The sequence below is a fragment of the Ascidiella aspersa genome, chromosome 5 (genome assembly GCF_963924565.1).
Source record: "Ascidiella aspersa chromosome 5, kaAscAspe10.2, whole genome shotgun sequence".
Classification (NCBI taxonomy): Eukaryota; Metazoa; Chordata; class Ascidiacea; order Phlebobranchia; family Ascidiidae; genus Ascidiella; species Ascidiella aspersa.
Window position 1 is genome coordinate 26,685,747 of NC_139451.1, and position 26,135 is coordinate 26,711,881.

The window sequence follows — 26,135 nt, forward strand, 5'->3', positions numbered from 1 at the left end:
GACCCCGGTATACAAACAACACAAGTGTGCTTAAAATTGATTTTAAACAAACTTTAAACATTTGAATAATTGAAAGTTTGTTGCTTTTTCTGTTTAGCATTCAAAGATGACATCTCGTATCAATGTCAACTGACCCCCGACAAATTGTGTGAAAATCAATTGGATGTGATTACCCACAGGTTGAAAAACCACCACTAAAGCAACAACACAGTGCTGCGGAATGGATTAGCCATTGATAGATATTTACGTGAAAATCATTTGTTTATAGCATATCATCTTTTTAAGCTATACACCTTCGCATTTGCAAGTGAGGTAAATCTACACGGTATACACTATAAATGTTTTGTAAATATGTTATACAGCGTGAACCAAACGGTCCCTATCCCGTTTTCTACACCTTACTTATACTAACAACAAAAAACTACTTTCTTACTTTTGGAATTCTTTTTAAGATTATGTCGCATCGTTGGCAATACAAACGTGGGATTACATAACGATAGAATGCTCAATGTTTTTAGCCATTAATCGATTTTCAGGGAAATTGATGTTTGGATTATGAAAGACTGTCGTTAACTTTTAACATCTTAAAGCATAGCTTACTTAGGGGCGAGGGCAGCGTGAAAACTCTAAAACATCGCATTAAATCAGTTTGCAAAACAAAACTGTAAACCAAATGGTAGCATCCTGTTTGGCGTGATCTAACTAATCCAACAACAAGCAATAACCTCATAAACAATTAAAATTCACAAATGAAAGTCAAGGCATGCCATGTCAAAAAGATTGATTGGCAGCCGACAATGTGACCATCATGCGCCGCAGCTTCGCGAAAAAATCAGCGCGGTGGGTTTTTGCGTCCGCTTTCCCGGCTTGTAAGGGATTTTCCCTCCAACAGGAAATTCCCCGGATAACAATATATTTGCTGCTGGCGGCTAGACTTGAGGTACACTCGCTCTAAGGGTCGACAACGGAAGGTGTTTGAAACCGTAGATGGGCGAAAGGTGAAAAGTTTTTGAAATGCTGCTGTTTTCGAATTGAAGCATTCAGACAAAGGTTGCCTAAAAGGTGCGCTAAACGTTTTTGCGTACCCTACCATCGGCTGTCTTGCAGAGAAAGTAAGATTTTTTCAGTTTTTGGAGAAAATGTTGATCAATGTTGATGAACACCATCGGCGTATATTATAATCGTACATAACCGATCGAATTAGCTAGCGATTTTTCGATTTTAAGCGACCAATTAAACGTAGCCCTTTTTAAGGTGTTTAAAACCCCTAAAGGGCCCTAAATTTTATGATTAAACGATCTCTAAAAATATAGCATAGCAGATAACTAGCATTTAATACTTATATGAACTATTTGCGGTCCCTCTTTTTTAAGCAGACACCAAAGACAAATGGTTAAAGTATAAGTATACGTATGTTTGACCAAGTTAAAAGTCAACTTAAACATCGTCCGTTTCGAAAAGCGAAACACGTTGTTGTATCTTTTGCAGGCATAAGTTAGTTCGGTTAGCGTTTAGCGGATAAGTTCTAGTTGTACTGGTGCCAGTGTTATGCGTCAGAGCGGAACCAGCGGTTTCTAGATCCACAAGAGCGCAGTCAGGCGAAATGATAGCAGAACGTACATCTTAGCGAATGTAAATAAGCATATACAGCAGCATGGTGCAGCCTGCTAAAACTTGTTTACCCTAAGTTTACTCCGCCTTAAATGTTATTTAACTTTGCTCTAAATTTCATTTAACGCACACATTGATTCTAAAAAAGTGCAAGTCATAACTAAAAATAGCACTTTTACGTATTGGCTCTTATAACAAAAACACGCTAAGCCAATAAAACGAAGAATTGTTCGCCATATGTTGCAGCGGTTGACACAGAGTGCGCAGCAGCGCTTTTCGTTTTTATCAAAAGCCGCAGCCGTGAAGGAAAAGTAAAGAAAACTTCGTTTTTTCCCAAAAAGTGTTGATAGCTGTGGCTTATGCTGGTGTCAACATCGTTTATTGTTTTATAACTGGTTTGAGGCATTAGCTTAGAAAAGCAGTACAAATCCAAGGGTCGCCTTTAGAATAAACTTTTTTTGCAGTTTTGGCGATCATTTAATCTCTGCAACCATGTGTTAGCGTTGTGTATAACAAAAAGCAATTGGTATGTTATGGTGTTAAGTTGACACGTCAAATTTAGAACAGCTAACCGGAATGTCTACAAAAATACATCTCAACAAAATGGTTATTCCTTTAAAATAACGCCCGATCATGCATTTCATTGTTAGGTTTATTAACTGAGAACGCCTCCCATTTAGTACAACATTGCATATTTTTTTTATAGAAAATCTATTAGTGTTTAACCGAGATTTGAGGTGATATATACAGACAAAATGGTCGAGTTTACAACCAGCAATAAGTTGTTCCTGATGGCTTGTTTCGCGCTCCTAATCGCTTTCTTTCTCACGCAACAAGAGTGCGACGCCGTTCCACTGGAAGCCAACGTAACCCAAGGTAAAACTTCATTAGTTTTATATTTTGGCAAAAATGAAGCAAATGCACTCTATGTATCAGACTTGACAACTTTCAAAGTCTGCACTCCTTCGAGAAGCCCAGAAAATAGCCCATCGACACATGGCTATTTTAGCAATATTTTATTTTCTTGTTTTAAAACCATTTTTATTTCTGCTTAAATAAATAAACTTTAACCAAGAAGTACCCAACCATCGGTTTTATTTCTATAGTCTCAGAAAAATAATTCTGACCTTTACGTAACATAACTTATTTTTAATGCTTATACCAGTAATCTAAACTATTTTAAAGCGGCAAAGTGACCATAATACATTTAGAGATGTTTCGAGCAATATACTTTGGTGCCTTCAGAAAGGCTTTTACCTAAATCAGTGTAATCTTTAGGCTTATTTGTTTTACGTCATTTCACTTTTTTGTAGGACTCGCAACGCATTGGACAGACGAGCAATCATACTCAAACCTGACCTACGAGAACGAAACAATTATTATACTGGCCGAAAACCAGTTTACCAACGAAACAGAGGTAAAATAAAAACTTGTATATAGGTATAAAAACGATATCCCGTAGTCGTGGGCGTATCCTGGTATATCCCTCATAGGGTGCCATTTTTAACGCTCAAGGGTGCCGAGAGATATTTCAAATTCTTTAGGATTTCAATTTTGCTCTATTGGTGAGCTTCTTGATACAAATTGTTTGTGTACGGTAAAACTGCAAAAATTAAGAAGATTTTATCAACTTTATTGCACAATTAATGTGCTGTTTCAAGTTCATTGTAACGTTACAGTTAACCACTCAGCAAAAATACGAGCAAGGGTGCCACGTATATTATAAAAATAGTATACTATTTATAATTTCTGCAGGGTGCCGCAAGCCGAAAAATGTTGCGAAACAGTGGGTTAATAGGTTTTCCCGGAAAAGCGGGTCTTAACTGCTCACAATATATTTTTTCATCATAAGCTAGTTCAAAATAGCAATTATACAATTTATAAAAAAAGAATAAACTATAGTCGAAACATAAATCATGATTTCAAAAGTTTTCTCTATTAACAATTAATATCGGTTCTAGCTTTATAAAGTTTTAGGCCTTCCCTAAGCTATACGCGTAAAATTAGTCAAGTTTTGCCGCATTTATTCAAAACTAAATAAAACTAATACTCATGGAGTTCTCACAGGATTAAGAAAAAGGTTAAACAATAACTAACAAACTCCTGATGTCAATAACTACTAGAAGCCATATGTGAAAAAAGCTTATTGCAAAATAAACAAAGATATTGCCCCAAAAAACTACTTAGCCATATTTGTGTAAAGAATTATCACAGATAGTTGACATATAAAATATTCCATAGCGGTTTTTGCTTTATAAAACAGGGTGTGTAAATAACATTAGCTACAAAAAGGAAAAGTTCGTAATAACTGGCCTAAAGCGGTCACAATGTAGCGCCATATACCAAGAATCGTAAACAAAAACAGTTTCTGCTGTGTATAATCGCATTTGAATAACACAAAGCTTAATTTATCAGGTGAATGTGCATCACATCGAAAAACGCAGCGTCTCAAATCGAATGAAAGGAAGATGCAAGCGATGTTTCTGCAAGTTCCGATCGTGCACACAGGTCAGACGAAGATGTAAGTTGTGTTTTTTTATACTTGTGTGTCTTGGCTTCACGATAAATTGTCAAACTTCACGATAAATTGTCAAACATCCCATGACTTTGTATAAAAGTAAATACATATACAGCAAAGTAATAATAAAACTTTTCAATTAATTTTACGATTGCTTTGCTATGTACATGCATATTTACTTTACTTATAGAAACTGACGATTCCAGTATAGGATAAATATATACTCCTTTACAGAATGTCTGATCCTAATTTTACTCGGGTTTCCATGACTTTGATTACGACAGAATTGTCGAAAGAATATTTGCTTTTATATTTTAAGTATTCCCCGTAATTTACTTGCGAGAGCGAGGAACTGAGAATAATTATCTTGTTTGTTTTTTTCGACATTTAATCTGCTATCGTTCTAATCGTTTACCTAATAACCCTACTCCTAAAAATACCAAATATAGCGACAATTGGACTTTTGTTTCGATATTTTGTGTGCGTATAATATATATGATTTGTGAAACCTTCTGTGGCATTTTTGGCGTGCTAAAAATAAAAAAGGTTAGTACACTATAATAAAGAAAGTAAGGCAGCCCGAAAAAAAAACCTTCGTATTTAAAAACCTTTTGCGGAAAAAAGTCCTGACTAATCGGGACAGCTATATATCGGTCGAACTACGTCACAGATTAAGATCGTTCCTAATTCAATTCTCCCGTCGAGTGGTCAACAGGTATCACATTTCACGCTGGAAAACATTTCAAATTTCTCACGGAGGTTTCATTGAGAAAAATGCGACAGGGGTGTTCGTTTGGCCGCGATATTTTAGCCAGAAAACGGGGTGAACCAAGAGTTTTTATTGACGATCACTACAACCTAAGAGAGCGGGGGCTTTGTCCAGCTTTAAAGGTTCTGTTTGTGGGGTACACAGGGTGCCACTCTTGTGTCACATGCTGCACTGAGTGTTGATAGTCCTGTCTTGTGATACACTTGCGTCGCATTCGTAAATAGGCCAGTTCATCTATCGGTGAAAACAGGCCTTATAACCTCGGGTTACTCGCATTCATTACGAAATGTGTGCCAGTAACTATTTTTCTGGGAATATTTTCGCATCTTTCTTATCCTAATCCAACAATGAAACCTTTCGGTGCAATCTGTTTGTTTTTTACCCTGTTTACAGGCATAAAAGCTTACAACAATGGCAGAAACACAAGGAAAAACGTGCATCTACACAGTTTATCTGTCGCAAAAACTATTTATTAACATCATGACCGTGGAATTTAAAAAAAAAAAAATTTGACATTTTTAGGAGACAAAAATAATCCTGTGAACATGACAATTCGTTTCATGGCATATTAAGCGCTTTCATGAAAAAGTTGAAAAATGGCGGCATATTCCAGCGCGTAAAACATAAATGGCCGGGTGCATATATTTCATAATAGGGATCTCCAGTAATATTGAACCAAAGGACTACTCTTTACCAAAAAGTAATATCGGTACTTTGTACGATTTTGCGATAATACTAGGGCCGATCCAAATTACTATTGACATTTTAAACACAATTTGCAAACTAATGGAACAACTAATTTTTTTACGTAAATTCAATGGGTTACAGTAAGTTAACAACTAAATACAAAAGAAAACTTAGGACTATTAACTTGAAAAATTACTACTGTACAATTTTTTCAATTTTGCCTCTTTAACTGCAGTAATAACGTTATTAATTCTTATTTGTAGCATACATTTGCCAAAATATGGTTGTTAGTATGCTTGTTGCTATCGGAATAATTGCAGTATCGGGAAAATCTATAGGTCGTAACATGTCAACATCAGTCGAATTAACGAAAGCAAGCAGATATGACTTTCCTGCATGCTTTTTTACAGCACCACAAGCCAAAATATCGACATGTTCGATTCGATTTATTTTTAAAGTGTATTTTTAACGCAGGGCGCAAAATCTGCCTGCTTTGCCACATCCGAGTTTGCAACACGGTCGTTTTCGGTAGAGCGACACAATACTGGCGTTCCGGCTAACAAGATGTAAAAGTGACCCTAATCACTTTGTCGCTAATTCGACCCCGGAATCCGAAAATGAACACTCGAAATGAACTCATCTCAAACGAGAAAACGACCAATGACGCATTTTTTTGTTTGTGTGAAAACAGTTCGTCAAGTTTTTTGACGCTTTGTATAATTATTTATTTATGCCGTTACCTGTTTGAATTTTTTGCTGTTGTTGTTCTTTTATTTTATTTACTTTGGAATTTTAAGTTATTTTGACAACGAATTAAGGGTGGCCCAGGGATGGCATTTTAACCAGTGCCGTTAAATCAAAAGAACAAAATTGTAAAAAAGTAATCACTAATTAAGTTCGCTAAAGTAAGGGGATACCCTTTTATATAAACATTTAGCGTTGTCTAACAAAGGGATATATATGACAATTGTTGTGCACGTTTCGCATGATTTATTTTACCTATATCTGCCAGATAAAACAAATTTGCATCTAAACTTGATAACCGTGTGCATTAGTTGCAATTTTTCGCAGTATTATGAATAGTAATATCACCATCATCGTATTGTGTTTTTTTTATCAACATTCACAAATATAAAAAAAAACTTTCTGATCGCACGATTTTGTATTAATTATTTTTAAAGAATTTAAAGGAAAAAAACAATTTTAGTCGGATTTTAATCAAATTTATTACATGCTTGGGTATTCTAATTTTAGTTCTAAGTTATGTTTCAAAAATAGTACTGTGCTCGACGGCGTTTGTCGGTTAGTCAATTGGATCAGGTTTTTATAGCCACCCAGGTAAATTATTTAGCTTGTAAAGTACCAATCTTGGTATATGTCAGTCCATCACATTCGTCAGAAAAAAATACAATTTTATTAAAATTTGATTGTGAAGGCAGGTGATTCTGGTCGAGATTTCAATTTATTTTCCAGTTTTCCTTTATTCAGTGATTCTAATCTAATTTGGATAATAAAAAATAATCTAATTAAAAAATAGAAGAAAAAATCATGCCGTCCTAGGTTGCTCGACAACGTAACACACATATTTCGTTTACCCACATTGCGCAAACTTCTGGCAATTTCGGAATGACTCAGGGTTGGGTGGACTCTGTTTAGTGGGCAACATTGCGCGGTTACAGTGTTGCGATTGGTGACAAGTCGATAGGCACAAACAGAAACCACTACAGGCCAAAGGACTTCGTGAGAGTGTCTATAGCGAAACCGAGGTACGGTTACATTCGCGAATTGCTGTCAGCGTAAATACACGGCAGGGGGGGTCGTAGTTAAGCGCTTGGGAAAGCGGGAAATGCAAGAAATTTTCAAATAAGTCATTTTTGTTAATTTGTGTGTTTAAATACTTACAAGGCTTCAATGGTTAACATATCAAGGGTTAAGGCGTCACTTCATGTTGTTAAACCACCCAAAAAATTAGTGGAATACAGGCTAGTTTAGAGAAACAAATGCATTTTATGTTTAGTAAGCTTTGAAGCATTTGGAATGTTATTTGTGGTATTTTTCTATCTGCACCGTTTTAGTTTGCCTTTAAAAACTGACCGGCATTATAAAAAAAATGCGCATCTCAAAATGCAGGGGATTCTTTAAATTTTAAAAGTGAAGTTAAGTGGTTTACACACATTTATGGCGAATTTAAATCAAATCAAACGAAGCGAAAAATTGCTGTAAGATAAATTTACTAGATTTATGTCGTTTTATGTTGATGAGCTTCAAAGCAGGTAAAATATTTTGTTTGTATCAGCCTTTTCCGTTATTTTTCGAAAATAAATATAATTTAAAAAAAGCAGAAATATGTTATATCCCAGGTTTTCAGTTTATTTACTTTAGAACAGGGGTTCTTAAACTGGGGTCCATGGATCCCTTAGGGGTCCGTGAAATAGTTTTAGGGGGTCCATTAAGGCCTAATTAAAACATTAGTGCAAATTAAGAAGTAATCAGATTATCAAAGAAACCTGTTTAATTAAAAATAAAACGGTTTTGAACTGAATGTGTTAAGACACCATTTCACTTTCACATTTTTGGATCGAAATCAGCTGACTAATTAGGTCTATTTGTATTGTGACGTAAATTTTTGACGTCATTTTTGCATTTTGTTGTCTCCGAGTGTCCACGCGAGATAAAAAAAATTGGTTCCGTTTATTTACCTTTGCCAAAAAAATAAAAATATTAAACCATGCAAGAGTGCAAGGTACGTATGCTTAAAACGCCCAATATTTCTTGTACCGGCCTGCAATGTAAAGTCTACAAGCGAATCAAATTCACTAACCTTTAACGTGAGAAAAGTCTCCAGAGGTGAAACAAGTTGACATAATATACGATTCGGTTCACAAGCGCATCGCTTCCAGGAAAGCAACAACTAAGCGATGTAGCGTAAGTGGTACAAATGCTAATGCTGTGTGTTGTAGAGATACGAAACCGGTAATTCCATTCATGTCAGGACAACAAGGTTTCGCATCGGAAAGCCAACGCCCATGGTTCGAAGTTATATCTCGGTGTTTTGAAACAGCCAGGGCTTTATTGTCAGGGCTGGGAATCAGACGCGAAGTCTGGTGTGAGTAAAACATAGCTGCTTTGGCGGCGTGACTGGGTGCCTATACAACCTGGCTTCGGTAGCTTGCGCCACTCCTTATACGTGCTACAGCTCATCATTCCAGGGTTAAACTAGCTTCCTGCCGCACCATTGGACTAATGGGTGTTGTGACAAGCATCACATCATGAAACTGTACATTGGGCTATAGCGCTGAAGCCGTATTTACATACATGCTACCGAAAAAACGACAGAGAAAAAAGTGCAGTTTTTCGAAGTTAAATCCGTTAAATGAAGCAGAAAATCCAAGCGAGCGAGCATAGACCTGACAGCCTACATGTGAACGCATAATAATGCAACGTGCTTAGCGAGATTAAGGCACTGACAGTGAACCGAAAGTGAATTTAATAGATTACTACAAGTTGAATTTGCGTAAAAGGGTGTACTTGAGGCATGAAAGGCAGTATGCTTGCTAAAATGTTCAGTTACCTACACAAATCTGATTTTGTTACCTAGACAACGTTTACCGCCGAAGGAGCAACTCCTAATAAAAAAATTTGAGTGTAAAATTCAAACGACTTTTATTTCCGCCGTTAATGAGCAGTTTTTGGCCCGCCGTCACTATAAAACCAAATGAACCCGTTTTTTATGGCTTTACGGTGCTTTTATCGTCAGCCTTTTGTGGGATTACCATAATTAGGTTATAACTGCTGGTAAGCCCAAGTTTCCCGCGCTGTTAACAACGGTTTATTTGGCATTTGTCGACTTGGTCACAATTGTTTGTTCCCCCCTGTGTTCACTATCTCAGTAGCGAAAACAAAGGTGGAATATAAAACTAATTTAAAGATAGCATTTGTCAACGTTGGTCGTTGTTGTTTGATCCGGTCGTATTGTTTGCGTGTCATCCTTGCGCAGATGCTTTATGGTAAGGGCAAACAAAAAACCTACTGAGTTGAGATTTGCACATTTCGACGATTGATTTCAAATCTTCGGGCGTAATTCCCATTTGTGAATAAAATTTTCGCTCGCTGCAATGGCCTCGCGCAAACAGCCAATATTTTAACTAGAAATGAGTGGGAATTCCGCAGCGTGGCAAATCGTGCGTAAATACGAAAATTCCAAACAAAGAGAGTAAAACTTTTTTTACTTAATCACGTTCAAAGCCCTTACAAGTGGAACGGCAAGTTTCACAATGTAGTCGTTGTGTATTGCGCATCAACTTTTATTGCTACCAGACGCAAAACGTGTCGTTTAAAAGCCAAGCCGATATTTGCTTTTCCGAAGTGATAGCCCAATGTTGATTGATATTATAGGGTAGATTGGAGTAAGGTAAATGATCAGGCAGCTATTCAAGGCCGTATATAAATATATCTTTGTTTACTTTGGGGCGCGACTGTTATGTTTCGTATTTGGAGTCACAGTTGGCGGAAAAAATTGTAATCATTTTGTTTTCAAAAGTCAAATGCAGCGAGAGTTGTCTGACACAACTTATGGTATAAATAGGTGTCTGATATCGTACTCTCGAGCGTAAAGGAACACAAAGTGGCAATCATTTAAAACTTTTAAAAATTAAAAAGTACCAGATGACCACAGTATAACATAATGAGTGTTTGACGTCATTCATCCAAAAGAAGGCTACTTTAATAGATTGCTAAAATAAGTAGAAGAATTGATATAATTTCTAGAGGACCGTTTTTTGAAGTATGAAGACAAAATAGTGCAAAATAAAAACGACAATTGCGGTTTGAACTTGACAGTGGTCAAAAGAGTTTTTTAACTGCGAAAGTATTGTGTTACGGATTAACGGTTTGTCTTTAATTTTCAGATATAAAAAAGCATAAACTAAATTTGGAGCTCAAGTATAGTTGCCTTCTAAAGAAAAATGAACTTACATATCTTTCTGCTTCTGATGATTGTGGTAATTCTAGAGATATCAACAAAACCGAGCCAAGCAAAGACACCTTTTGATTCAAGCAGTCGTTTGAAAGGTATTTACAAATTCATTTAAACGTTTTACAGTGACAAATGACAGCCTCGAGGGCGAAAACATTAATGCGGGAATGCTACGAAAAGTCCCTGCAAAGCACACAATGTATGAATGCCGCCGCCAAAGCGAAGACTCAGCCCACATGGCACAGCTTCACAGTTTTCGGCAGAAGGCGAACTAGCAAAACCAAACGCTTTCACTATTTTCTTGACTTTCACACACTAAACGAAACCCACATACTCTTTCTCTTTTGAATAACATACATAGGCATTTTAAGGTGTTTAATGAACCGTAACGGTTTTTACATTGCTCCAAGTCTCTATAAACATCCAACTTGAGTAAATACAGTTAGATGAAATAGTAACGGTACCTCAGGTTTTGTAGTGATCAACAGTGCAGAAAAAATTCATATAGGACTGTCTGTTTACTATGTATTGGACAGGAATTAATAGTAATAAAGACCAGTAATAAAAAAACGCCTAGTAATAAGGACCACGCATAAACACTAGATCTTAAGCGTGGTTTCAATACAAAAAAGCCATAACATTTGAAAAAAATCGACATTTCGTTATTTACAAATGACTTAGCAATACCTTATTCCATCGATCGCAATCGTCACTCGTAATTATTGCCAAAACGTTTCTAAACAACGAAATGTCGCTTTTATCGAAAACTTAACGCTGTTACTTTGATCAAAATAGGAATTGCGTGGCAGTAATTTAAGAAATAAATATTCTTACAATTTTCGTCCATTAGTTGAAAAGCATTCAATTTAGTATTTGTACTTACACAAATAATATGTTACTTGCATTGCAGTAAACGAACGAACGGTGGAACTCGCAAATAACGAGAAAACTTCAGCTATCCAAGGCCCGGTAACTAACCCATTTTATTTTTTCGACGATGATATTATTCTAAAATTTTCGTTCTTATTGCTAAAGACTTGGACTTTAATTAACCTTTAACAGCTTTTATGGTATGAACCGCGCTCTTGGCTTTAAACAATGCTTTGCTGTACGACACATATTGTAAAATAAAAATAAATGAGTTTTCACATTAGAAACGTGTTTTGGGATGATTTCAAAAGCATAATTATTAAACGTACCCAGATAGTCAACTCCAAAACGTGTCGTAGGTCATTATCAGTTCTTTGCTAAAACAGATTTCCTTATTGAAAATTTAAATTATTTAACGTACTGCCGAAGGTTACTAATTCTCGATAACCATATAAATTATTACCTTTCTTGTTTTGCTTCAAATTTTAGTTGACAGTCGTTCTGTTACGTCACAAGCGCTCGCACCTCAACGAAAGCGAAAAACGGCAGAAGCGCTGTCACCGATACTGCAAAATCCACTCATGTAAAACTTACAAGCGGAGAACAGGTAAAAATGTCAGACTATATACGTCAGTAGAAATGTGCGGCAATTCGTATAGCTTATTACAATACCAGATATTTTGGACAAAAAGTCCAAAAACAAACATCCTAAAACTAACATCCAAATCAAACGTCCTAAGGCTACGCCTATGCGTACACCAGTAGTAAAGATGCAGGTTTTATGTTACTGTTTTCTTATTATCAATAAGTTGCATTTTAAATTATTGCTATTATTTTGGCCATATCTCATTGTTGGTTGCACAATAAAACTTGCATTAAAAGTGCGTCGCTAACTGAAAAGGGTTGGGAAGGACTGCTTTAGGAAATATAAAAAGGATTAATAGGTTTGTACTGCATCCGCAATTATTATAAAGTGCTATGGCAATTCTTATTCAGTGTAATAAATTTCCAATCTAAGGGACCATGTTGGCCAATACTTTAAAAGTTTTAACGTAATGTTTTCAGGTTGCCTTGACAGTATTTGTTTACTATACGTCACCTTGTAAAGTGGAAAACGTTAGGTTAAATCGTGAAACTTAACTTTAAAAAAGTTAAAAAAAAGCTTCTAAAAATTAATTGCTTATTAGTAAAACGTCGGCACCGGTAATATCTTAGTATCGGCGATGTCCGATTATAATAATATTATTGAAGCCGATACATGATATTATTTGATCGCATCGGCACTCGTCCGGCACTATTGTGGTATTGGTGCCGATTTGGCTGAGGTTTGCGATCTAACTTACAGATGTTTCTACGTCGAAAAAAAAATCTCTAAATACAGAATATAAATGTATTACTTTGGTTTTTATTTGACCAGATTTACTGAGTTCACAAAAGTATTGATGGTATATGGCGTTGGGTGGGACGGTTATACTTTTCACCCAAAGAGTGTCGATATCACATAAAATACGAAGTTTCGGGCATCCGTCCAATTGTTTTTCGGAAACTTTCTTATGGCTAACCGAAGTCCGTTGGAATTTCATTTATGTACACCATAAAAAATGTACTGAAATTTTTATATTTTTGCAGTGCATAAAAGATGTGCTGTATGCAAGCTTCGTGTCTGCGGAATTCAGCTTCCCTTGTGAGAAAATCATATGCGATCGGAAGGCACTACGAGATCTATGTTGATGCAGACGCCTTCTTTTCTTTCATCCACGATTAATATTTTGCACAGTCACGGTCACCTAGTGCGCGCTTTTAAGCAAAACGAACGGGTGTAAAACAAACTGTAATCTTTCAACGTATTGCTCAGTCATTTCAAGTACGTTTATTTATTGATGTTTGCTGTATGAGCGATCGTATTTCGAACATATGTTTCACCAAGCATAGTTTACATACTTATATATAGTCCCACTGTGTTAAAATCGGTCCACGTTAAACAATTTTATGGGGGGTAGGGGATGTATCTACTGAAAATCGCTAGGTCACTTTGGCAAGCACAATCGGTTGTACCAATTAGAATGATTTTCAGTGCCGTCCATTAACATGCAAAATTAATCGAGGTATTTTAGTTTGACGTACATTTTACCCGGGGCAATGAGTTTTGGAAAGCTTCACCTTTTCTTTTTATACATTTGTTTTCTGCCTATAAAAACGTGGTTGCTTCTGCTATGTTTGTACTCGCTTTGACACTGTGATTATGTATATTCTGTATATATTTTTCGCAAATATATATAAAATATCAAAAGGTAAACTAACTTTGCAACAGCAAACGTTTCTTCGCAAATATATTTCAGGAAAAATTAACGCAAGCATTTTAAACTTAAATACGACAAAAGTAGTAAAAAGTTGGCGAACCATAAATCACAAAAATATGGTGTCCAAGATCCTAAAAGGTAAAAAAAGATCTAAAATACCTTTATTTAAAAACAGAAAACTGAACAGTTACGCTAAAACGGCAAGATCCAAAAAAATTTTTGCTCAATGTAAAAATAACAACATGAATTCATAACCGTTTTTGTAACGCACAAAAAAAAACGCAAGCTCAGTTGGTAGGGTGTGGAATCTACAGTTTCGCTAGGAATACAAGTGTGTGTAGCTGGCAAAAGTATGTCAGCAAAAATCATCCGAAAATTTGGTAATAAGTATTCGGTTGTCGGGCATGGATGCCGCAGACGATAAATAACCTTTTGGTTTGTATCCAAACGGGCGAATTTGAAAGGTTAAGCCGACGACTTTGTAACCACCCAGACCGTAACGTAGCGTTCAGTCAACAACATACTGTAAAATAACGTCCAAACGCGAAAATAAAAGTTCAAGGGATTTCTTCTAGACCAGACGTTAGGTTTTAACATATCTGCGAAGAAATCCTCCGCGTATGTGTTTTTATGGCTGTTGAGCATTTTACTGTTTGAGGAATAGCTAAGCAAATAAGCCTATTTAAACTGTTAAAAAGTATTGAAATGAATACATTCCATTGAGTGTTCGCTGTAAAATAGCACAGAGGTTAAGAAATCACTGATCGGAATGTTTTGATCAAATCGAGTCTAGAATGAGGGAATATATCAAGGTGGTGCAATTGTTAGTGAAACAGATTTAAACTGGAAAGTTCTATTGCCGTGGGTTTTCCCTTTGCTATACGCAATACAAACAGGCTTTATCATTATAAATCGTTATGAGTAGTTGTTATAGTAGCAAGGCAATACGACAACAGCAAATGGAAATGTGGAATGCCTCGATATTTTATGAGTGGTAAACAACACAAACGGATGTTAATTGTACGAAAACAGAATATCCTTTAGGGCATTGCTTCCCAACCAGTGGGTTGCGAAGCATTTCTAAATGTTACAGTTTTGTATTAGACCAGGAAATGATTGCATTATGATTGCGTAACATTCATGCAACAATGTAACAAATACGTAACAGTTATATGTGTTTTGTTGAACTAACTGCTTTAGCACGTACACCCAGTGGCGTAGCCAGCCAAAAATGGGGGGAGGGGGGCAAAAGCATGACTATTGAAAGGCGTGACATGCCTGTGATCGACTGTTGTGGTACTGCTCATAAATGCCCCCCCCCCAAAAAAAAAAAATTTAAAACAGTAAAATATTTATAAATTTTTTTTGGGGGGCATGGCCCCTCAGGCTACGCCTATGCGTACACCATTAGTAAAGATGCAGGTTTTATGTACCTGTTTTCTTATTATCAATAAGTTGCATTTTAAATTATTGCTAATAATTTGGCCATATCTCATTGTGGGTTGCACAATAAAACTTGCATTAAAAGTGCGTCGCTAACTGAAAAGGGTTGGGAAGGACTGCTTTAGGAAATATAAAAAGGATTAATAGGTTTGTACTGCATCCGCAATTATTATAAAGTGCTATGGCAATTCTTATTCAGTGTAATAAATTTCCAATTTTGTTTGAACAAATGCCAGTGAAAGCCTTACGTGGAAAGCACTGCTATGGTCACATACATGACAAAACCTAATCAACCGTGATAAAGAGCCGATCAGCGTAATACCAGTACCGCTGTTTGGGGTTCGTATACTACAATAAGTGATATCCATGCAGTTTAACAGCGATTCGTTTATGCTAGGATAAATGATAGCCAAGCATGTTTTACCAAGAACAGTGTTATAACGCGATTTTCTCACGAAACGTTGCTTTAGTTGCAAAGGTCTGTAGCCTCTTGGTTTCAATGCTGGTTACCGTTGCTAATAGTAAAGAGTGTCGTGATACTTTATGTACTTTTAATGGTTTTAATTTTTGCTCTATTGGTAAGCTTCCTGATACCTTGTTTGTGTACGAATTTAGCTCGATAAACCTAGAAGTATTTTCCTACAATGTGCACAGTTCTAGAGAGTAGTTTCAATTTTTATAGTGAAATTAAAGCAAATTACCTAAAAAAAACATGCCGCAATCCATTTCTCTCTCTGTAGAGCGACGTAAGCCAAACCACTTGGGAACCACTAGTTTAGTGCACCGAAATATTAAATTGGCTGGCTTGTTTGGAAGCAGCCGTGAGAATCTGCACTTGAGATTACACTGACATCCATTGGTTGCCACGCAGCGATGTTATTGAATGGGAAAACGCTTGGGGTTTATGTTTATTCTGGTGGCACTCGGGCCGACCAGACGTCACGTCTGTTTCCAAACAGCTTGGCCGACGCCGAAAGGACGCCGGGCGAAATTTACATCCAGGTTGCGGCGTCACCACAAGCTAGCCAAGCGCTTGGGGCTTTTGGAACGACCTGAAAGCAGCGCCAAGGACGCGCAAATCGACGAATTGCGATGGAGGCGGGGCATTGTGCTCGTATGTTTATCGGTCGCGGGAATAGATTGGCTGGGAAGGCGACTGTTAGGAAACGTTCGACTGTAGACACAAAGGCGTATTGTCGCGACGCTTTGAAACAGGCACGACACGGCAATAAAACGGAGCACTGGCCACCAAACAAATATAGATAGGCAAGCGCGCTGTCAAAGAAAGACCCTGCCTCGGACGATAAAGCGCCTGTTGGATTTTTTGGGATAGACGGGGGTTTCCGAACCGGCAAATGCGCAAACCGTTTCTCACGAAAAAAACGGGTATAATCACATTCGAGCACAAAAGATCGTCGTGCCGCTGCAAAAAAGAGAGGTGGAACGTGTCGTGGTCTCGCGACAATACAAAGCCGGGGGGTCGCTTGCGAAATAAAGCCTTGTGTACCTCCCGGTGAGTATAAAACTGACCTTTAGCTGTCGAGAGGGCACCAGACGTTATAAGCTGCGCAATATCGGGCGACGGGGAGCCATTGCACAGCCTTATGCAGTCGGAAAGTCTTTGCTAGCGGGCCTGGGCCATTTGCGTTCAAGTATCAGCTCGAATTTGCGTGAATCTGCCTTTCTGTAGCGGTTTAGAGAAGGCTAAAAATTCGGTGTATTGCTTCAACACTTGTTTTGCCTTCGGTTTGCAGCCAACTAAAATGATTACTTTGTCAAATGTTCAGACGTTTGCGTACATAACGGTAAATTCTTGTAATCGCAGATTGGGTTGCTAGCGACTGCCAACTCGGGGCAAAAACTGCCAAGTAAGGTTTACGTTAGCTGGAGTTAAACAGTAAGGCTGGCAAGGATTGTCTAAATCAGCCTGGTCAAACTTTACAATCCGCGACCGGTGTTGGTAATTTTGAACTTTTTCGAACTTTTATAGATTGACATAGATGACTAGAACATTTCTCCTTGTCCGCTTCTGAACGCTAAACTAAGTCAAGGAATGGGTTTTATTAGTGTAAGGTTTGCATGTAGAAAGTCAGGAAAAAAACAACTTATATATAAAAAGGCTTGTGCGAAAGTGATGTAACCCTGATTGACGCCTTTTACTTTTTGCAATAATCTTAGTTTAGGAAGCCCTGTTGTACATTACTAAAAAAAATTGTTGCCGGTTACCAATAAGTTTTGCATTGACCAATATCCAAACAACAGAAAGCAAAATTTCCGTCTAAAAACGTTTTTCCAGGCAATAGAATGCAACCCACGCTGTAAGGGTCGACTAACTATAGATAGCTATCACACAATATTTACAAGGTTTAAACAGATACCGAAACTATATAGGTGACCTGAAGTGAGTGGGCCGCAATACAAGCAGCACGTAGGCACCCTGGTTGTCTCAATTAGAGCACGTTGTAATATAAAACGATTGCAAGACAGGTCTAGGTTTGAGTTGGTCTGTTTGGGGCGATGACGTTTTTCACACTTTCGCATCGACCAACTAAGCGAAGGGGCGGCAAAGGGATCTGTTTGTGTTCCCCTACTGTGTGCAAACTATAGGATTTCGGCGCGCCAAAGCTTGGATTATGTTTGGTGGCACGTTTACGCACCGCTTCTCATCGGAAATAGTGAAAAGGGCTCTACGGTCGACGCACCGAGCAGAAAGGCTTGAAATGTGGTAGAAGTTACTATATAGTAAATGAGAATTAGGAAAAATGTTATATGGATTGAATAAATGCTAATTTCGCAGGGCAGAAACGTTTTGTGCTTCATTTTGCCCAAAGAGCAAAGGACCGATGTTGGCCAACAAAGACCAGTTACAATGTAGTATGCATGGGACAAGTAAAACGAGGCTTCATAAGATTAAAAAAAATTATTGCATTGACTGAATTTAAAATCTCGCAAGACAGAAATGTTATAAGATTCATATTGCCCAAAGGGCAAGGACAGATTTTGGCCAATAAAAATCAGTTACAGTCTTGGGGTGTGGGACAATTAAAACGGGGCTTCGCAATTTTGAAAAAAAAAATTGTTGCATTGACTGAATCTAAACCTTCGCAAGACAGAAATGTTATAAGATTCATATTGCCCAAAGGGCAAGGACAGATTTTGGCCAATAAAAATCAGTTACAGTCTTGGGGTGTGGGACAATTAAAACGGGGCTTCGCAATTTTGAAAAAAAAAATTGTTGCATTGACTGAATCTAAACCTTCGCAAGACAGAAATGTTATGAGATTCATATGGCCCAAGAGCTAAGGACCGCTTTTGACCAATAAAATCAGTTAACATGTAGTGGAATAGGACAATTAAAGCGGGACTTGTGATGTTACCGCAACCGCAAAACGCAAACAACAGCTTTGGCATTTTCAATCAAGGTGAGCAAAACAGTTTTCGCTGAAAAAACCCCACCTCTTTGTCACAGCCCTTAGCGGTGATAATTGGACGTGCAATAAAATGATAATAAACTTAAATTCTCGCGTTTACGACAAGTCAACATTCCCAAAGGCCTTCGAGCGTGTCGCGCTACAGTTGAATTGCACAATAGCCTTTTCGTTTGCCTTCAGATTTCGAGTAAGTTTTGGTAAAAACCGTACAGAATGAACGTGAAAATGTCACTGGTTCTACTGATGTGTATTTTGCTGGTGGCGCTGATTCAAACGACAAAAAGTGGCGCAATACAAGATGAATCGCTACGGCATCAAGGTAAGACAATATACAATTCTAGTACTGTATTGGGATTTAGACCGTAAATAGCTCTGTTCGAATTGGAAACAGTGGCGTGTAATCCAACAGAGAACCGTTAAAATATTTACTAAATAATTGATATTGGTTGAAATTAGGCTATTTAAGAGAATTCACCTCTCGGCACTATGCATAGGCCACTAGTCAACAATACAATTCTAGTACTGACTTAGGATTTAGTTTAGGACTGTAAACGGTTCTGTTCGAATATAAAATAGTGGCGTGGAATCTACAAGAGGACGGTTAAAATACAGACGAAAATGTTTAATGTCGGTTGAAATTAGGCCACCTAGGATAACTAAGGTCTCAGTACTATACATACTAACCAACAGTACAAATTTACAAAATAATTATGTACACATTAAATTCACATAGCTTAAGCTTTGTTTAGTGCTTTAATGACTACAAAATACTTTGTCCAGCTTCATTGCTAAATGTTAACAGAAATCCAGTTATACAAGTGCGTGAGAAGCGAGTTTACTGCGCAAATGTCTTAGAGGGGGCACCACGAATAAAATGTGTGATCTTAGGCAAGTTGTGCACTCTTTTAAAAAGCAATTGTACTTCAGAAATTTTCACTAAACTGTCCCTGGTTTCTTTCAATGCGCTGGCATAAGTTGTTTATCGAGTCACGGTTCAATGCACATCTTAACCTATTGTTGCGTTAAGCAAAGGTCCGTGACCAACTGTATTAAACTTTAAAAAGAAATATATATAAGCCCTTGATGTTGGAAAATGATTTTCGACGTCCAAAATGCTACCTACTTCTGTATGGGCCTTGATATCCATATTTAGCATACCAATATCTACCATACCCATTACGCCGGATAGAATTACAGCGAAAAAGACTATACGTTGGGTTCTAACCTTAAAACTTAAACGTATTTCTGATAAATCTGTACTTGCTCTAGTCTACACTATAGTAATGGACGGAATAACTTAATGTGACCCACAGACCAAACACGTACTACCCAAATATTTTATAATAGTTCTAACATCAATTTTACCAAATAAATGGATTTTAAAGAAACAACCAGATACCCAGATAACCATTTTGTAAATCATTCTGTGCTTACAACTAGGGATGTCCGATTATATCGGTTCGAAGCCGATACACGATGCCAAGTTGTAGTATCGGTACACGTCCGATATTATATCGGTTACACAAAATATAGGATTTTTAGCCATGATTTGCGATATAAAGCAGCGATTCTACCTTGAATATAAATTTAACAGAAACATAGTAGGTTAACAACTGGACCTAACTAAACTTCCCAACGCTTTAAAACAAATATCTTTACATGTTGTAATTTTATCTCTGCTGGTTTTGCTTAGTAATGACGTCATTTGGTATCGGATCGCGATACTTTTTATTCAAATTATATAGGGGTACCGGAAAGTGCTAAGTATCGGACATCACAACTTACAACCCTGGGCTGTTTATCTTCATATATCATAACATGAAAACTGAACGGCGAAAAATTATATATATTAAATATAAAAACCTGTATTTCAGGAAAGCTTTCGACGAATTTGGCCAGCCAGTCTCAAAACACCGAATTGACTGCTCTTGACGTCGAACTGGTGCGTTTCTAAACGTAAAAATATTGTATTTTTTTATCTAAAAACACAATTTCAATTTCAGATCGGAAGATAATGATGTTGTTTGCTAAATTGAGCATGTTTTCCTTAAACAATATTTACAAAGAGACTTTCGGTTTAAAGCTTTCAGCTAAAGTGTACGACGCAAAATTAGCGTTGAAATTTATTTTGGTAAAAATATTTACCATAGAAATCAGTTCATATTCGTTGTTGACTTTTATAAAGAATCTTCTATCTAACTTGAATTGCGTTTTTCTGTTTATTGTGGCAATATTGCGAGTTTCGATTTTTTAAGGAAAAAATTATCATCGCAAAACGTTGCTCCTTTTTTCCTAATTGTCTAAATATCGCGAAGGGATATATTTTACCGTAGTTTCTAGTTTGGATATTCGTAACTCCAATATAAACACAGGACAACATGGAATAACGAAACACTTGCAATAATACATAAACAGAAGAAACGGCATGGTACCTTATAAATCCAAATATATACCTAGAGGTGAAGACAGATTAAAAACTCTATAGTAAAAAATAAGTAAAACTGTCAGTAAAAAATGTTACTGTTTAATTATTGCAAACTCCATTCAAAACGTTTTTTAAAACAATTTTCGCCAAATTTTGCAAGCGTGCCCTGCTTCCTAAATGCATTCTTAAACACGGAGATTGTGCGTTAAATAGGTCTTAACCAAAATATGTGCGCTTTCAAAGCAGGAAGAAGACTTGCCACACGTGAGAGTTAGACGATCCTACCGCAGGAATTACTTCCACCGACGATGCAAGATTTTTGCTTGCAAACTACGCTCGTGTGCTTTCCTCAGAAGATATAAAGGTTGGATTCAAATTATGTGTGTTTTCATGCGAAAGTCAGTTACAAGAATTTAACGCAGTATTATTAAACTGTGTGCCTCGCGCGCAGAACCTTTTTGTCATTTCGCAAAATAAACCATACGTGTTATATTAGGAGGCGCAGCCATGCGAGACTTGAATGTACAATATCCTTTATAGGTGAATCAGGTGGCACTATATAAAGACAACTTGTATTGAAATCTTGACACGCTTTTGCACAAACGAGTTACATCAGGTCACAGTAGGGATCTGATGAAGCACGGTTGTACGAAAGCTTACCAAGACTTTAATATAATTTGTCTTTACATAGTGCCACCTGATCACCCTATTTAGAGTTAGACAAATACAGCTACCTATGATATAGCTGGCAATAGGGGTGATTGTTAAATTAAAATTGTATTAGTTTGTAAAACGTTTTAGACGAAATTAATTTTGACGTTTAACCCTTTCTCCTTAATTTTATTGCAAGTTCCAATAGTCACTAAATTGCGAGGGGTAGAACTCCTGAAAAATTTGGAAGGGGGCACAGATTTAATTCGTAGCTTTTCCGTCATTGTTAAAACAATGTCTTGCAAAAAAATAACAAAAGCTGTTAGAATGCATTCTACTTGCGATTTGAATTACAATAGAGGGTTTACAAAGGAAAATGTCAAAAAAAGTTATACTGGTTCTATATACTCCCCTTAAATGTGTAAGTTGGTCGGACAAAGCAAACGAAATACCGCCGCTTTAATGGTGGCCGATTAAGGGTTTTGTGGCCCGAATACAAAGCTTTATGGGGGCTGTTCGCAAACTGCAAGCGCTTTAACTTAAAGCAAGCTACACTGTAGCTCGCTAAAGGTTAAAAACAAGCGCTAATATCAAAGCCCACACAGAAGTATACTATAGGTAGCATTTTGAACGTTTTGAATAAATCTAAAAAAAAAAAAGTGATATTCGGAACGTTTAAAAAGTCACCTACTTTTGTGTATGGGCTTTGATATTCTTACTACGTCTTACTACTGCAACCTCCAAACTTTATGCTCCAAAACGCTATATCTTCTTGTACATTTTCAGTGAGAAGAAACTGCCAACGCTGTCACCGGTTCTCGTGCGGAGTCAAGTTATTTTAGGAGATAGCGAGAGTTCAAAGCAATAAACTGATGTCGTCGAACGGCACATGTACATATACAGCCTTCGAGTCAAACAGTTTCAAAACCTTCCCTTAACGAAGATGGAAACGCCCCGCGACTTCAGTTTTTCCCGAGCATTATTGCATTCGTTATATTTTACTTTTTACAACTATGGCGGTTTTGTCACCTATAATATGCAATTCATAACGCAATGAGAGTACTGGCGTGGGGGGTTGGGATGGATACTTAGCACAAGATTGAGGTTTTACGGGGAAAATTCGCTTGCTGTGGGATATGGGAAACCTCGGAAAACGTTGCGGGCAAATTTACGTATATTACTTACTTAGAAATACGTAATGGGTAAGTTTGAAAGATGGGGTAACACCAAGTGGGCCAAACAGACTTGTAATGACCTGACCGTGGCAGAAATTCGTTAAAAGCATTTTTCCTGTGCCTTTAAAGAATTAAATTTCCCGACGTGCACTTTGGTCATGCAGATATCTATTTTGCCGGTAAACAGTCGCAGTTTAATAATGCATTTTAGACAGGCGTTCCCAGCAGCATTATATGGAAGCCGCCGAATTTCCCCGTTTGCCAGTTTTTGTGCACATTTTGTTTTGTAAAGTCGCCGCGGTATTTTTTCGTTGCTTCTCACGGCGCAAATGGCGTTTTCATGCAAATTATATTCGCGATAAGGTCTATGACCCCCTTGCTGTGTTTACAAAGTGCCCCCCACCTCCAGGTGGTTACCAGGGGTGGTTTAATTGCTGTCGCGCCAACAAAAAAACGCTTTGAACTGGTGAAAATTCGCAGGGTATCGCGTTTAGGTTGCATCACAAACAGTTCCCGATATTCACCTGTTTGGGTAAAGATTGTAATGCACCTCTTTCTAAAGGGCAAAATAAAGCGGAATTCCGGTAAAACCCTTCTCCTTCTTTACTTTGCGTCGTTATTATTTTGACCTGTGACGTTGTGTGCCACGGATGGCTCTGGGTTAGACCTTTACCCTATTCCTAAGGGGTAAAAGGACTTTTGTTAAAGATGTTTTCTCTCCATTAAGTTAAGCTAGTTGCTTTGTCTCGCAAAATGCTAAAAATTAACGTATTGTCAAAAACCGTTTTCATTTAATAAAAGTGTTTACTTTTTACAAGACAAGACATACTTGTCACAGTAGTTCTATGTGTTAGCACGACCAGCCAATGTCAAATATATTTTTTGAATGTCAAATACATTCAAAGAGCCTTACACAGTTCAAACGACTTTGCCTGCCAGTTACAGTGTTGCCGTTTTCTTTACAATGCGTGATGTTGTGATGTATAATCGTATAAATACACGTTTTATGAATATTCGGCTATTCGTCTTACTCTACCTGTTATAGGATAAACGAAGTCATAGGTTATACCAGTCAAAACTCAGTTATTTGCAGAAAGAATTAGTTTAGGAACAAAATGTTATTAGCAACGCTTAAGTGTATAGAGCAGTGTTTCTCAGCCTTTTATGGCTAGCGGCACCCCTCAGAAATAATAAATTGATTGAGCACCCCTAAAAGATTTTTCCGAGGGTAATACACACATATAACAAACCATAAACGAAACTGGAACAACTCGCATCAACTTTACACAACATACGAAGTTATAACTGGATTCGTTCCACTCTAATTTTACCCAAATGTTACAGTTGAGCAAAAATCAGACTCTTAAAGATTCTAAAATATCTCTCGGCACCATTTAACGTTAGAAATGACACCCCAGGGTGCCGCGGCCTCAAAAACCTCATTTTACACATGATTTTCAAGAAATTTCCCCTTATATAACCGCAGTAAAAAGGGTGGATCAACGAAATAACATTGCGGCCGAGTTGATATTTCCTATAGTATCATTACGTACGAATGAAAAGGAGATTGTTTGGCAAAACACGGAGATAAATCACAAAGTTTAGCCCCAACAAGCCTTAAGTCGACATTACACTGCGGTCTCCAGAAAATAAAAATTATGGTTCTATGGTCTCAAAAATGTATTGCCTAGCTTTACTAACAATTATCATAATGTTAGTTATATGGTTTATTAAAAGCAATAGTCAGTACTAATATTTATTACTTTAAAGATTATTACTTCAAACTAATTCTTATTACAAGCGCATTTTATTGAGATACCCAATCCAACGTTTATAAACTAAACTTAAGAGAAATAACTGCGTAAATAAAAAAAACAAGCCAAACAAAAGAAATTCAGGACGGCGTCATAAATCTGATACAGTAATCAAATTTTAATTTTATTTTATTTATTTGAGGGGCGGTGCGTAGTCTCATTTTACTTTTTCAATCAATGAACTATGATCCCAAGAAATGCTCTATTAATAGAACGTATGGGGGAATTATTGGGCAGTACAAACATCAGTTTGTTAGAAGGTTAGAGTTAAATGACTATAGCCTTTAAATTTTCTGTTTAAATTTCTGTTTTGATACATACCTTAATTTCACGTGTTAATAGCATCGCGGTGCTTTTATTCGTTATCTGATTTAGAGAAAAAAGCATTTAAAATTCCATACAAAAACTTGTATTTTTACTGTTTAAGTTAAGGGTTGTCAGCGGACATACATGTTTAGAAACTCGCAAACAGGCAGCTCTAGAAATAAAGCTGGAGACAACAATGTCACATGGGGGTTACAGCATTTAATCAATCCAAACCGCCGGCACAACTAGCCTGTCTATATTTAACGCCAAAACGTCACAATTAGGAACACCTGAGAACTAAGTTATCTTGGAAACTGGGTAAAATTACCTGGATGACGCAACTTATCATTGGACTTCGCGAAACCGAAACGTGACTTTTAAATTCCTCGCTATAAAAAGCCAAACAATAGCGAATAAAATCTCTAACAAAAGGGTGATATCCGTTGCGCACTAAAATACCGAAATTAAATGTAAAAAAACACGGTTGTCCATCGTCTTTTTACATATAAAACGCACAGCGGTCGTCCGCGATATTCTTAGACATCCCGCAAAACGCAAGTAGCCCGCAGGTCACGTGCAATGTGACCCAGCAGAAAATGACTTCTGCGGAAATTTTAGCGTGCCAAAGCCGCGACTTTCGCGCTATCGACCCGGCAAAAACTTCTGCTGAAACTTAGCGCAGTCAAGATGCTAGCGACTGTTGGCAATTTAGAAATCGCGCAACTGACAGAAGCGAATGGCGATAGGCCTTAATAAGGGGTTTCGATCAATTTGGGAAATAATCAAGGCCATAGAAATTGTTCAATTACGCGCAATAGGCAGAGGTACATCGGGTGGGTATAGACGCTAGAAATAGTCACGACAGGCGAAAGGGGATTTTATAAAACGTGCGCGCAGAACACAAGGGTTCGAGGGGCAGTCAGGCGTTACCTTAGTTAGAGTTCAAAGTTTACCCAGGCTGACTGTATTGCAACTGAATGGAAATGGCGAGACAGGTTAAACTCCTCATGATGCAATATATAGGTAAGCGGCTTTTTGACTTTGGGGATCTTTCGTTCTGTCGATAATAAACCGCTTTTTCAAGACCAACTGTTCCTGTATTTTTTTCTGAGAGTTTAATCAAGGATAATTGGATCTGGCCACTTTATTTAATTCGAGTA

General features: G+C 37.3%; 2 protein-coding genes and 1 long non-coding RNA gene across 5 annotated transcripts; all 3 read left to right on the forward strand.

Annotated features, from left to right (window-relative positions):
• Positions 1-1,757: 1,757 nt before the first annotated feature.
• On the forward strand, positions 1,758-7,516 carry LOC146145680 (uncharacterized). Of its 2 annotated transcripts, none has more exons than XM_083389719.1 (4): positions 1,758-2,487; positions 2,925-3,028; positions 4,027-4,119; positions 6,060-7,516. In XM_083389719.1, exons 1-4 carry the CDS (start codon positions 2,367-2,369, stop codon positions 6,153-6,155), a joined length of 414 nt encoding a protein of 137 aa, XP_083245845.1. In that variant the 5' UTR covers positions 1,758-2,366; the 3' UTR covers positions 6,156-7,516. The 2 variants fall into 2 exon arrangements, with proteins under 2 accessions (XP_083245845.1, XP_083245844.1); XM_083389718.1 differs by having other exon boundaries at positions 1,766-2,487; positions 4,027-4,132.
• A 3,958-nt stretch (positions 7,517-11,474) lies between these two features.
• LOC146145681 (uncharacterized) lies at positions 11,475-13,500 on the forward strand. Its single transcript, XR_014498727.1, has 3 exons — positions 11,475-11,529; positions 11,920-12,037; positions 13,060-13,500. It is a non-coding gene; the product is annotated as an uncharacterized LOC146145681 (long non-coding RNA).
• Positions 13,501-18,340: 4,840 nt separating this feature from the next.
• LOC146145682 (uncharacterized) lies at positions 18,341-23,871 on the forward strand. 2 transcript variants are annotated; one of them, XM_083389884.1, is made up of 4 exons: positions 18,341-18,923; positions 20,479-20,546; positions 21,273-21,393; positions 22,467-23,871. In XM_083389884.1, the coding sequence occupies exons 1-4, from the start codon at positions 18,818-18,820 to the stop codon at positions 22,520-22,522; spliced, it is 351 nt and encodes a 116-aa protein (XP_083246010.1). In that variant the 5' UTR covers positions 18,341-18,817; the 3' UTR covers positions 22,523-23,871. The 2 variants fall into 2 exon arrangements, with proteins under 2 accessions (XP_083246010.1, XP_083246011.1); XM_083389885.1 differs by having other exon boundaries at positions 18,342-18,923; positions 21,276-21,393.
• The last annotated feature ends 2,264 nt before the right edge of the window (positions 23,872-26,135 follow it).